Source organism: Onthophagus taurus, chromosome 8 (genome assembly GCF_036711975.1).
Source record: "Onthophagus taurus isolate NC chromosome 8, IU_Otau_3.0, whole genome shotgun sequence".
Taxonomy (NCBI): Eukaryota; Metazoa; Arthropoda; class Insecta; order Coleoptera; family Scarabaeidae; genus Onthophagus; species Onthophagus taurus.
The window spans coordinates 14362419-14376777 of NC_091973.1; the positions used below are offsets into that span (position 1 = coordinate 14362419).

Consider the following 14359-nt stretch of genomic DNA (forward strand, 5'->3'; position numbering starts at 1 on the left):
TATCACGATCCTATCCTGGAACAATCGACTCGTCCTTGTTGCTAACGGGATTGAACAACAAAAAACCTTTTGTTCACAAAGAATTATTCAGGTCAAACTTTGTATTTATTAAAATTACTGGAATTAAACCTACGTTGTCTCCTAGGTACGAAGGTCCCTTCAGAGTGTTGAAGAGATTTTCAAAATTTTTCGTGGTATTGAAAGACAGTAAAGAAATGAATGTAAGCCTCGATTTGCTGAAACCGGCTTTCTTTCTGAACGAAAACGTTTCTCCTGAAGTCAACAATTTAATAATTAATAAAACTAAAAAAGTACATTTTAAATTTTAATTCAAATTTTTGATTAAATGTTATCCCTCTTTCTGTTCTTTCTTTATAGGAGGGGAAGTGGATGTAGCGTGCTGTGGCAGCAGCTCCATTTAAAAACATAAAAATTGTATTTCATTTGTTATTTTTTTTATATTTGCACACAATTGTTTTTGAAGCAAAACAGAACAGACGCAAAATAAAAAGTCTGTCAAAAAGTTAATTTTATAATTGTATTATTATGTTGGCTAATACATCATAGCCACAGTTTTGTTAATGCCAACTATTCGCGTAATCCCACCGCCACGTGAGGAACTCTCCATATAATTTTATTAATGATCAATTTCAATTTTTCGTCGTTCGGAGCGGCTGCTGGTTGAAAGATGACGTCCGTATCATCGTGTCCGCGAATTAGCACAAGTTCCTGTCGAACGTTCATCATGATCTTTCTGAAATCTTCTGCGAATCCTAGCAACGTTTTTAGCTTAACGCTAAGACCGAAATTTCCATTTTTATCTAAAGCCTTTGAAGCACCCGCTATATCATCTTTCCAAGGTTTTATGTGCCAACCGGCGTTCTCTAATTTCACCACCTCGTTCTGTGTAGATGAGAAATAACCCTTCATGCATGAGCTTATACCGACGTTCCGCACACCATCAACATGTACTCCGTTAATAAGATATCGAATATCGCTAAACATAAATGCAACGGTATTGTTAACCAATTGCCCCGTTGCGCTGGCATCTTTTGTTATACTTCCGTCCGCGGCTAACTTACGAACGCTACCCTCGACGTATAGATAACTCTCGCTCGGTAAAGTATAATTATCTATTTCCGGAATTGAAATTCTAATTTCGTCATTGTTATCGAACGTGGTCGATCCAAACGGTTGATGCAAATGGAATTCATAACTTACGATAGAGTGATCTGTTTTTATCTTATCGGTTACTTTTAAAATGTCCATTACTTTAACACTTCGTATCCTAACTGAACTAAATACCTTCGATTGACTGGTGATAATCGATGAATGGATCGTCTTCTACTGCCGCTACGTTGACTGATGACGCGCGCTTTATAGTTTTCTCCATTAAACAATTTTCTCGCTCTGTCTCTTCTTGACCACCGTATTCTTTTGTTTTGCTATAACACTGTCATAACGTTAGTCAAATTTAAATAATTCAATTTATCGATCTCAGGTGAACTCACTGTTATTTCTTCTTCTCTGAAGTCTACCAAGTTTCCGTCCTGATCAAGTATACGTACTGTTAAGCTACTAATCACGTTCGTTAAAACCGGTAAATAAATAGGCAGTTGTGGTGATTCGATTATTTTAAAACCTGCCGGAACGTTTGGGAAAAAATGATATAAAACGTGCACGGGAACTCCGTTATTATACGATCCCGTCACTAAATTACAATAAATTTGTAAGGCGTTCGTTTTATTTATGTTTACTACGAAATCGGATTCCACTTCCGTATCTCTAGGTAATATTTGAGGCTTGAAGCCAAGTAACGGCCCTATAGAATTATCGCATGCAAAATTAATTCGACGCGTACTTTTTATTAAAGAATGTTGTGTGTTATTATTCCCCTTAATCCTTATTACGACTCCTTTAGCGTGTCTTTTGTCTAGCTGTTCATTCACGAACTCGGCAATATCATCAATATCGTACGTTCCAACAGGTACTATTATATTGTTTTTAAAATGTCCTGTCTTATCTTCGTATTGGATTACGTTGTTGTTTTTATTAACGTTTGCTAAACTATTAAACGTTTCGAAATTCAAAAGAGCCAACTCGTAACTACCAAATTCGTTCAAATAGATCGGAGGATTAAAATTACAAGTCAATTCAGATGACTTTCCAGTCAACGTAAATGTATATGTCGTGTGTATTGCTTCTTTCTCCATTACTTCTGAACGTCTAAACGTCTCTAGACTCTAATAGATCCTTTTATTACTTAGAAACTTCAGACACAACTGTCCGCAATTTTGATCTATTTCTCTTTGATATCGACAATAATTATACTTTACTTGACCACCCCTACCGTCTGACAGCAAATATTGTTCAATTTCTAATGGCGGTCTTAAATCACCGTAACTGTCGAAATAGTATATGTCCTTGTCGTCTTTCTTATAGGCGACCCAATGAGTCCCTCGTCCTTTCAAGTTGTCCAAGTTAACAATACCTCTTTCCTTCTTTTTAATCTTACTCGGGAGATTGTCTCTCATAAATATACCCCGGAAATGTGGAATTTTTAGTACTTTCGCAAACTTTTCCAACTCGACGTTAGTTAACGCACGACGAGGTATTCGAACTAGTTTTTTGAACTAGTGGTTATACCGCAACCTTTCTTATAGGGTTTATTGAAGTAACCTGTGCCGCTAACATTATTCCCCTTTCCTTCAATAAACAAACCGCAACCGTTCTTATATGGTTTTATATAAAATCCGCTACCTACGGCCTTTGCTTCCATAGCCTTGTTATGTCTTCGTTCTTCATCTAATTGCTCTCTAGCTGTTTTCGCGTTGTTTATAGTTCTTGCAATAGCGGCAGCACCACCGCCGATACTACCTAGGGCACCTAAAGCTGCGAACAGGGGAATTAAAGGTAAAAATCCTCCCGTTTTCGGAATTCGAATAACTCGACCTCTAGGTCCGGAAATTCTTTTTCTTATCTTTTTCAAAGCTCCGTACGCCGCTTTAACGTTTGTCAACAAATTCTTAGCACCTGATCTCGATATTGCGTTGCGAGCGAATCGAAGTGCATCTACAAAAGATATAGCTCCACCACGCTTTACACGCGTTCGGACTTTTTTTAAAGGTCGTCGACCCGTACGATTTCTTTTTCTACCTACGCCCATACCGACCGCTACTTTTGCTTTCATTAAGGCGGCAACTGCGAACGATGCCACTATTTCTCCAAAAGTAGACTCTTTATTTCGTATTCGTTCTTTCGCTGCTTTATATAATGCTCTGTCTGCGTCGTGTCTAAATTTTAAATTTGAACTGACCGTATATGCTATATCGTGTTTCTTACACGCTTCGTCTAATGCATTCACGCCTCGATCTCCTCTCGATAATCTCTTTTCCAACTTGGTACCCGGTCCACAAAAATTATATCCTGGCAAATGAAGTTCTATCGGAAGTTTATCTATCAACTTGTTAAAAAATCCTCGACCAATTCGTTTGCCTGTCAAACGATAACTGTTACGATTAGGTTCTAACAAATTCATTTTATAATTTCACTCCTTCTTCCTTTTCTTCACAGTTAAAAACTAGAAATGAAGCTCTGCTGTTGTGCTTTAAGCTTTTATTCCTTTTAAATATTTTACAAAAACAGTTTTGCTCTTAATTTATACTTAAATCTATTAATATTATTATTATTATTATTCAGCTACACTTAAATCTACTAATATCCTAAAAATTAATTGTTACTCAGTTAAAAACATTTCGATTACTCTACAATGCTAAAACGTTCTTGATATATATTTAATCTATAATCTACATCTAAATATTTTTCTAATAACTTATTTACGTTTCTTATCCTAGTCTTAAATCTAATTCCGTCCAACATCTTTTCTTCCCAGTCACTTATCCTTGATTGTCTGTAAGCAAACGTCCAAGTGTGCATTCGGTACACTCTATTTTTCGATTCGCAAAACGTCACTTTTTTTTCCATTTTATTCACTTCACATCTTCATTAATGCGTGCAAATCTAAATCCAGTAATACCTTATCCATACCGTATACGAGCAGTTCTTTAGTTACGCACAAATGTTCACTTGGTGCACCGTTTGAAGCAACCAATATATTCGATTTTATATCACCTTGCATTGTTGATACCACATCGATCACGCTATCGTAATAATTTTTATATTCCATACACTTTAATACTTCTACCCTACTCGAAACTAAATCGCTAAGTTTCCACAATTCGTGTAACGAATCGTAAGCCAGGTAAAATATTTCTGACCCCCTTTCCATTTTCAACACTTTTCGTACATTTTCTATCCATTGGCTGCTGCAGGTCACGCCGCTTACAACGAAATGTGGTGGTGTCGATAAATCACCAACAAAACTATTCATAATCAATTGTCTGCTATTAACCACATTTTTCCATTCGTCTTCGGTAAAAGTTATGCATTGCCCTTTTCCCATTAATCTTATAACCGGATCAAAATATAGATTGGCAGACATGCCAACCGATATCCATTTCGTTCGACTTTTATTTAAATAATATGTACTCTCGGAGAATAATGGCGCTTGATTACCTTTTTGGAGATTATTTTTCACTGCTTCGTTTAATACTACGTTACTTGTGAAAGGTAACTTTCCACAATTTTCTACATAATGTTGTTGATTGCTAGGAAATACGTACTCCGCTAAGTCGGAAGCCAACAAATTAACTCCATCGAATACCACATCCTTTTTTCTTTGATTATCACTTCCTAGCGACACATTTGTTGCAGTTGTCTCATTACAATTACCCTCCATTTTGATGTTTCGGGCAGGTTTTTTATTTTCACCCTTTTCAAATGAATTTACAGCAGCTCTCTTAGTTGGACATTTGGGGTTCGGTCTGGTTGCCACTAAACATCAATATTATTGTTTACATTAGTACATTATCTACTTGCATTACATTTGAATTACTTACTCGTTACGTTAAAAATCCTCTGTACTAAATGCACCAAAAATCTACACGATATTTTTAATATGTACTAAATACACAAAAACCTTACTCTGAAGCACAACACTCTGCGGTACAACTTCGACCAACGTTTGTATTTATAGCAATACATAAGGTTGCTGGTGGGGGGAGTAATATTTCACATCATTACCGAATATATCTATTATACATGTTCTAACACGTCATTATATCGTGAGACGTCAGACAAAACGCATGACAAATTTATTAAGAAGCTCTTAAAAAATATCTCGCAGGTGGATCATGACTCATCTACTACTAACAAGTTAGTTGACCTCCTCCTCAAACCTGTCCTCCCAAAAAATTTGTCGATTCAAGAACCTCCTCGCATATTCTTAAATACCCGTATACCTTTACATAATAAAATAAAAAAATATCTCGCAGGTAATGACTCACTTATTTGTATACCTACATGTCTCAAAACCGTATACCTTTGTGTATAATAATAAATTAAGAGATATATCGAAAACATTAACAGTTCATTGAGAAGCGTCGAAGGATAAACATAGTAATTGTTTTCATCTAGGTAAACAGGTTACATATAAAGATAAATTCTTAATAACATAACCTAAATAAAGATAGATTTTTAATAATTTCGCCAAAATAACATGACCTTCTCAAGTTAATTGACCTCCTCCTCTCTTCATCGAATCTCCTCCGACCCTCAAAAGAATCGCCGATTCAAGAACCTCCTCTCCTCATCGAACTTCCTCTGACCCCCAAAAAATTTGCCGATTCAAGAACCTCCTCCTAGAACGTAGGTTCGAGGAGGAGGTTCTTGAATCGGCGAATCTATACTACTTAAATTCTTTTTTGTTGATCAATTTTGGGTTTAACAAATTTGTCTTTAGTACACCTTCCGTAAATGGGTGTGTTTCGTGAGGCCATCATTGTTATCAATTGATTTTTTAATTACTTTTTTAACGCTTTGAATAGTCCTTTCTGCTAATCCATTCGATTGTTGGTGATGTGGTGTAGCTATTTTGTGATTAAAGTTCCATTTTCTTGAAAATACCAACAAATTTTCGCTTGTAAATTGTTTACCTGCATCCGTGACAACAATAGATGGGATGCCATATCGAGCAAATGTCGATTTCATTTTATTAATAACATTCAACAATCAGCAAATAAACTTTTCCATACAATTTATACAGATCTACTCCCACCTTATACCAAGGAATTTGTTCAATTTTGTTAATAATCATTGGTTCTTTTCTATTAGAGTTTAAATATTTCAAACAAGAAGTGCACAACTTTGTATAATTAATTATATCTTTTGTCATCCCACGTCAATATAAAAAATTTTTAGCTTTTTGTAGACTTTTAGTAATACCTAAATGTCCACTATGAATTGATGCTAATTTTATTTCTCCATGTTGAAGTTACAACCAATCTATCATTCAAATAAATTAAATCATTAATTTCAGTTAAATTGAACTTTAGATTAATATACTGTTTAATATTATTTGGGATATTTTTTGATTTGTTAGGCCATCCTTTTTTTTAATGTTAGCTATTCATCTTTATCTGTGTCCTCAATAAGTAATTTTAATTTATTGACATTTATGTTAATTTTCTTAGTAACAGTGCAAGTATGAAATTGAATATCTAAATTATGATTCAATAATTCCCCTAAAGGTGTTCTAGAAAGCGTATCAGCCACTATTAAATCTTTCCCAGGTTTATATATAAGATTAATATTATAATTTTGTAATGACTAGTAAAATTCTTTGCAATAGTGGTGGGCATGGATTTAGCGGTTTTTTAAATATTGTAATAAGTGGTTTATGGTCAGTTTCCACTGTCAACTTTCTACCAAAGACATATTGATGAAATTTAGTTACACCAAAGTAAATTGCTAACAATTCTTTTTCAATCTGTGCATAATTTAATTGTGTTTTCGTTAGGGACCTAGAAGCATATGCACCAGGATTACCGTTTTGCATTAATACGGCACCCAAACCATGACTAGAAGCATCGACTGATAAAACGATTGGTTTCTTGCTTGGAAATATGCTTGGATCGAAATATTGAAGAACTTTTTGACTGACTATCATTTGTTTTAATTGATTAAAAGCATGTTGTTGTTCATTACCCCATAAATAAATATCTAAATATCTTACTTCTTCATGTCAAATACGAGCTGACGAACGCTTTGTTTAAAGTAATTACTCAGCTCGACCCTAAACAACAAACGCCGATACCAACGTTTACATAGATGGTCTATGCAGACCAGATCTTAAAGGTCGCCTGCAATGATGACTACTCTTTAACGTAGTTGAAAGCTGCAGTACCACTGATACCGCCCCTAGAGGGCGTAGTACTAAGTGTTGTCAGGGAAGTTGGTCTTGCTACCCTTTCAAGAATCCAAATTTGGATTTCCGATACTGATGTGGATGTGTTTAAATTCATTTGTTTAAATTCAAGTCCTGAAGAAGCTTTAATACAAAAGCGAAATATTGGCATATGAAAAAATAAATGTCGTTTCAATAGTCCTCAATCCTATCCTGGAAATAAATTTATTATTCGAGGTAATTAATAATGCTTTCCGAAAAGTGTTGAAGCTGCAACCAAACACACACATACTCGTCTAATGCGCTTATGCGCGCGCCGTTTGGGAACCGGGGAAAAAGCGACGTTTTCCGGGCTCGTATTCGCATTATCGAAATCATAGTAAAGAGAGTAAGAATTTATTCCATTTATTTTATTTTTAGTCATTTTCGAAAGTTATTTTCGGTTACTTACGTTATTTTAAGAATCTAAATACGTCATTCTTCATCATTTTTCGACAGCAAAAGAGAAAAATATACACTTGAGTTATGTTACCATTTCCAAGAATTTTCACTTTCTTTTTAGTTTTATTCCAACTCTTGCCTTTGGAAGCATTCTATTTTGGTTTTCTCATTTAATTTTTTTCCTCTTTTGAAACTTTTCCATTTAGTTTCAACCATGGCTGACAAACTTGCTAAATTAACTTTAAAACGTACTATTTTTATTATTTAAATTTCTGAAACCCTCACATTCGGACGTGCCTTAACTACCAATCGTGTTAATCCTATGCAAGATCAAATTTTTATTGAAAGAGCAAGCGATCTACGATAATTTTAAAAAGGCACACAATTCAATTATTGGTCTCTGTGATGAAGCCGATTTCAACGCTCAAGATGCCATTCATTGGACATCATGGACATCATTGGACATTAAGTACGATTTTGTATGTTTGAGTGAGCATTGGTTCACAGAATGTGAAGTATATAATGGATTAACTCTTGGCACTTGGTCACTAGTTTCCGGTTTTTCGCACTCTATAATTCGTGGAGGAGTTGCAGTTTTTGCGAAAAGAGACATTGCAGAGCTGAACTGTGAGCTATCTGCTGCCTACTACGAGATTTTTGATACGGTCATTGTTTGCTTGTACAGATCACCAAACGGGAATTTAGAAATTTTTCGTGATACTTTGGATCGGGCGTTATATCTGTTATATAACCGTAAAAGGGTATTATTATTGCCGGTGATTTTAACTTAAAATTTTGTACGTCCGTTTCAAGGGTGACCAATGTTGTGTATCTGTTTGCATCATATTGTTTTGTGCCGACAATTTTTGATGCTACTAGACTGACTAAGCGCATTGTCACCTAGCTCAGTGCATTGGAATTCCAGTCCCCAAACGTTGTAAACCTTTATTTTCATTTCTAAAGGGCTTTAACCTTAAAATTAAAATTTAAAGTTTAAAGATTTTTCAAGTTTTTTGTTTGTTTTCCGATTTCCTACTGCGCGTCCACTTTGCATGTCATCCAACGACAGTCTCTTCTTCTCTTTCCGCCAATACGGTTGTTTCGTAACACCGAACACATTAAATAGATTTCTGATTTTTCTCCAATTTTTGATGACCATCAGTCTCTAAATGTAAGTTTTTCTAAGCTTTTTCATATCATTTTATATTAATTTATACATATTTTTAGTGTGTCCGATCCGCAGACAATTTGAATTTAAACGAATTAAATTCAAATTAGTCTTGTATAACTTGTATTTCGCACCCCCACCACGTATGCCCGTCTATAAATTGTATTATACCGTTAAACCCGCCCTTTTTCAAATTGTCATCGTCGTGATTGATGGGTCGAGTGAACCGGTTACCGTGCGTGTAATAAAAGACCAGTAAGAACATTTAACTTTTTTGTTATTTCGATTACATTTTTCTGGTCCTTCGAATAAAACACCAAATTAGAATCAGCACCAATTTCATTAAGAACACCTAATTTCTATTAGCGTGTTCATTTGGTCCTTCGAGCCGGATCTTTCTTCACGGTCTTCCATTTTATGCACGTTTTCAACGTGGTTCACTCTGCAAAACCATTTTTCTGTTTCTTTTGCTGTTTAAGCATTAATTTCAGTTTTTTTTTGTTCCCCTTGGAATTTTTAATTTTTTCTCATTTTTTCGGTTCTCCCTTGAGAACTTCCCCGTGGAATATTTTTCTTTTCGAATTTTTTGGTATTCTTTTTAATTTTTTCTTATTTTTTCGGTTCTCCCTTGAGAACTTAGTCCCCGTGGAATATTTTTCTTTCGAATTTTTTGGTATTCTTTTAATTTTTTCTTATTCTTTCGGTTCTCCCTTGAGAACTTATTCCCCGTGGAATATTTTTCTTTTCGAATTTTTTGGTATTCTTTTAAATTTTTTCTTATTTTTTCTGTTCTCCCCTGAGAACTTATTCCCCGTGGAATATTACTCTTTTCGAATTTTTTGGAAGCATTTATTTGTTATTTCTTTATTCTCCCTTGAGAATTTATTTCCATGGAATATTTTTTTTATCTTAAAATTCTTACTTATAAGAGAGATACATTTTCATTTAACTATTTCTGAATCAAAATTTCTTTTTTTTTTTTTTTGACGTTGTGTCCTTGGCTGCCTAATATCCTCCTTACCTTAATCCTTATATATACATATTTACATTTTATTTACATTCTATTTACATTTTATTTACACATTTACACCTCTCCTCAATTCTTCCAATTTTTCTTAAAAAATGGAGAAGCTTGCGAAACTAAAGCTACGTCGAAACGTCCTTCAAAATCGTCTTTATGAAGCACGAGATAATGGTCGCAGTATCGCTGATGATCAAACCGAACGCTTAATATTTCTGGAACAATCCAAAAATGCTGATGATACTTACAAAGAATTTAAGACGATACATAATCAGATCATCGGTCTCATCGATGACACCGACTTCGATTCCCATGACGATATTCGCCGAGAGGTTGATTTGGCTTATTTTACAGTTAAGGCTATCTTTCAGTAACTTCAGCCAAGCTCCAATGCACCTTCTGAAATAGTTCCATCAACGTCGTCGCTCAAATTAAATAAAATTTCTATTCCAATTTTTGACGGAAATCATAAAGATTGGCCGACCTTCTGTGATTTATTTCGAACCCTTATTCATGAAAATGACTCCTTATCACCTATAGCAAAATATCAATTTACTAACCTCTTTAAAAGGGGAACCTTTCAATCTACTAAAGGGCCTTCCTGTCACCAACGAAAACTACTTGATTGCATATAACACCTTAAAAGAAAGGTATCACAATAAACGTCATTTAGCAACGCTGTATTTTAATGAGATTTTTAACCTAAAGGCTATTCGTGATGAATCATCAAAATCAATAAGATTTCTCATCGATACGTTCAAAGAAAACGTCGAGGGTTTTCGTGCGCTGGGTTTTCCCGTTGATGGATGGGATTTTCTCTTGTTCAACATTCTTCTTTTGAAGCTTAATGTCGCTACGAAAACGAAATTTGAGTCAGAGCATACATCGATTGAAATCCCAACATATGTTCAATTAAGAGATTTCTTGGAAAAGCGGGCAAAGGCATTGGAGTCAGTGGTGCTTACCTCAAATGAGAAAACGTCTAATCAATCGAAAATCCATCACAATCTTCGTAGTAAGCCGTCCATAAGCCTTAAAATTGAAGAAACCCCTTCAAGGCTTAAATGTTTATTATGTTCTCAACCTCATCAGTTATATCGTTGTTCGACATTTCATGCTAAATCGCCTATGTCGTAACTGTCTTAATACATCTCACCAGACCAGTAACTGTGTATCGACGCATCGTTGCAAAGTTTGCCATCAAAAACATCATACCTCTCTGCATTTCGAATCAAGTAAACCATCACCAGTCCCCGTCGGAACTACGGCTTGTCATGTTAATCAACCGAACAATGACTTAAACCACCAAGTAATTTTACCGATTGCTTTCCTGTACGTCAAGGATCAATTTGACAGATTACACCTCGTTCGTGCACTAATTGATTCAGGCAGCATGTCTAACTTTGTTACCGCCAAACTTGCCAGAAAATTGGGTTTGCCTCGTACCCGAAATTCTTCGTTACAAATCCGAGGACTGAACTCTATGTCATCCCTCTGGAATAAGGGAACAATTAAATGCAACGTTCAGCCATGTAATGCTTCTCAGATTTCTTTCGATTTCGATGCTGTGATTACCTCTAACATCTGCTCAGATCAGTCAACATATGAATCCATTCAGAAGGCTTATGATCATTTAAAGAATATACCTTTTCAAAAGGAATTCAAATCAAACCTAAAAGAAGTAGATTTACCTTTGGGTGCCGAATTGGTACCCCAGATACTCACTGGTGGACGTATACGAGGAGGGCCAAACGATCCTGTGGCTGTAGAATCTATATTTGGATGGTTACTTATGGGACGTTTATCATCGTCATCCTCAGCATCATCAACAACTTGCCTATCAACTCTTTCCTCGTCACTTTCTCTAGATGATACTATTCAGAAATTCTGGGAAATTGAATCCATTCCTGTAACATCTTTGAATACTTCAGAAGAAGAAACAGGTGAAAAACATTTTCGAGAAACTTACCAACGTATGACTAATGGTAGATTTGTCGTTTCCTTACCTTTTAAATCTAGCAAACCTTCCTTCGGAGACTCCTACCAAACCGCTCTTAGAAGATTCAAATCCTTAGAAAATCGCCTTCTAAAAAATCCCTCCTTACACCAAAATTACGTATCATTTATGTCTGATTACCTCCTATCTGGCCACATGAGTTTGATCACCACTAATCCATCTCTCTCCTCTACTTCATACTACATAACCTATCATTGTGTCACACGCGCAGAAGGCGCATCTAGCAAGATCCGAGTAGTTTTCGACGCATCAGCTGTCACTTTGAATGTTAAATGACAATTTACTTATTGGTCCTAAATTGCAACAGAATATCGTCAAGGTCTTGCTTAATTTTCGTTACCATGAATTTGCCTTTACGTGCGATATACAACAAATGTATCGACAGATTTTGATTTCGGAAAATCACCGGAACTATCAGAAAATTCTATGGCGGTTCTCACCTGATGATCCCATAGAAGAATATATGTTAAACACCGTCACTTATGGCGTTTCATCAGCACCTTTTTTGGCGCTCAGAACAATTATCGAACTTTCACGTTTATATTCACATGAATTTCCGGAAGCTTCCAAGATTCTACAACTGACATCTATGTAGATGACATTGTCACAGGAGCGAGTTCTTTAATGGAAGCACGTACCCTACAATCAGATTTGATATCATTATTGCGTTAAAGGAGGTTTCGAATTGAAAAAATGGGCGAGCAACTGTCGAGATCTTCTACAAGATGTTGCGGAGACTGATTTACAAAAGCCAATATCCATGGATTATGGAGAATTTAATTGCATAATGGTTATTGGCCTTCAATGGGACCCCAAAAGAAATCTATTTACTTACTCCTTCACTCCCATACATAAATCCTGTACCAAACGTTCCATACTATCTGACATTGCCCGTATATATGATCCCCTTGGATTTTTAACGCCTTGCACACTTAAAACAAAAACTTTCATACAACAATTGTGGCAATTGAAATTATCCTGGGACGACACGCCTCCATTGTTCATTTCTGAAAATTGGAAAATATTTAAGAATGATCTCATTCAGTTATCTAATTTAACTTTACCTAGATTAGTTATTCCGAATAACTCTGAATCCATACAATTGCATCTTTTCTGTGCTGCCTCTCAAATTGGATACTGTGCCGTTGCTTATTTACGTTGTCAAGTCCAAGGTACAATTGAATCTTCGCTTTTATGCGCAAAGGCTCGTGTAGCCCCCTTAAAAACTATCACGATTCCACTGATTTGTTGTCAACAATTCAAGAAACATTATTTCTTAAAATCAATATTGATTCGATTACTGCTTGGACAGATTCGAAAGTTGTTTTATCTTGGATTTCCTCTTCCCCAAGTAGATGGAAAATATTCGTCGCGAATAGGGTCTCACATATCCAGGGAATTTTACCTACAAATTGTTGGAAACATGTTCCGTCTATCGATAACCCCGCAGATTGTGGTTCTCGCGGCCGTTTTCCCAGTCAGTTAATCTCCTCTACTTTATGGTGGAAAGGTCCTTCATGGCTTGCTGATTCATCAAATAATTAGCCCGCATTATCTGAAAACATAAGTGATACACACGAAGTAGTTATTGAACAGCAATCCAAATATCCATATATCCTTGACACTTACCCGAATCATTTTATTGATGATCTTCTAACGAAATTTTCTTCTTTCATTAAAATTCAACGAATTATTGCATATGTTCGACGGTTTATTAACCACTGTAAAAAACATGATAAATATTCTACCATAAATTTATCACCATTTGAGATTCAATCTGCGTTAACGACAATTTTAAGTCATGTACAGGGTCAACATTTTTCAACGCTAATTACTTCCATTAAAAATAATCAAATTCCTGAAAAGTCTTACCGTAAACTTGCTCCTTTTTTGGATCGAGATGGTATTATTAGGGTGGGTGGTCGCCTTAAACACGCTACAATCCCGTTTGATCATAAACACCCAGCGTTGTTATCTAAAAACAATCGTGTGAGTGAACTTATTGTGGAAGAAATACATAAAACTTACCTCCATCCTGGACAATGCACGCTTCAAGCTTTGGTGATGCAGCAATACTGGATCATCGCTGCAAGGAGTGTTATTCACCGAGGAGTGGTCTCCAGATGCTTCCGATGTTTCCGTTGCAAGTCGAGATCATACGCCCCCTGGATGGCCGATCTACCATCATTTCGCCTCGCACAAGTTAAGGCGTTCTCCACTGTGGCTGTTGACTTCGCTGGCCCCATTTTTACCACCATTAGCCGTCATCGGGGATCGCGGTCTACTAAGTCTTACATATGTGTATTTGTGTGTACATCCACAAAGGCTATACATCTTGAGTTGGTTTCAGACTTATCAACAGAATCTTTCACCGCTGCACTACGTCGTTTCCAATCACGTCGAGGTCAA

At 35.8% G+C, this 14359-nt stretch overlaps 2 protein-coding genes and 2 long non-coding RNA genes across 6 annotated transcripts; all 4 read right to left on the reverse strand.

Moving 5' to 3' along the window:
• Positions 1–588: 588 nt before the first annotated feature.
• LOC139431229 (uncharacterized) lies at positions 589–1269 on the reverse strand. Its single transcript, XM_071198867.1, has one exon. The coding sequence runs from the start codon at positions 1267–1269 to the stop codon at positions 589–591; it is 681 nt and encodes a 226-aa protein (XP_071054968.1).
• Positions 1270–3584: 2315 nt separating this feature from the next.
• On the reverse strand, positions 3585–5311 carry LOC139431140 (uncharacterized). Its single transcript, XM_071198755.1, has 2 exons — positions 4959–5311; positions 3585–4893 (listed from the first exon to the last, which is right to left on the reverse strand). Coding segments are annotated over exons 1-2 (900 nt in total). The 5' UTR covers positions 4960–5311; the 3' UTR covers positions 3585–3994.
• Positions 5312–11514: 6203 nt separating this feature from the next.
• LOC139431408 (uncharacterized) lies at positions 11515–12212 on the reverse strand. Of its 3 annotated transcripts, none has more exons than XR_011641512.1 (4): positions 12071–12212; positions 11940–12019; positions 11659–11840; positions 11515–11605 (listed from the first exon to the last, which is right to left on the reverse strand). It is a non-coding gene; the product is annotated as an uncharacterized lncRNA (long non-coding RNA). The 3 variants fall into 3 exon arrangements; XR_011641511.1 differs by having other exon boundaries at positions 11659–11849; XR_011641510.1 differs by having other exon boundaries at positions 11659–12019.
• A 319-nt stretch (positions 12213–12531) lies between these two features.
• LOC139431409 (uncharacterized) lies at positions 12532–13185 on the reverse strand. The gene is made up of 3 exons (XR_011641513.1): positions 13015–13185; positions 12786–12957; positions 12532–12589 (listed from the first exon to the last, which is right to left on the reverse strand). It is a non-coding gene; the product is annotated as an uncharacterized lncRNA (long non-coding RNA).
• Between the last annotated feature and the right edge of the window lie 1174 nt (positions 13186–14359).

What these genes read in the sequence shown, in the direction of transcription:
- LOC139431229 (XM_071198867.1), bottom strand. Translation starts at nt 1,269, where the DNA reads ATGGACATTTTAAAAGTAACCGATAAGATAAAAACAGATCACTCTATC.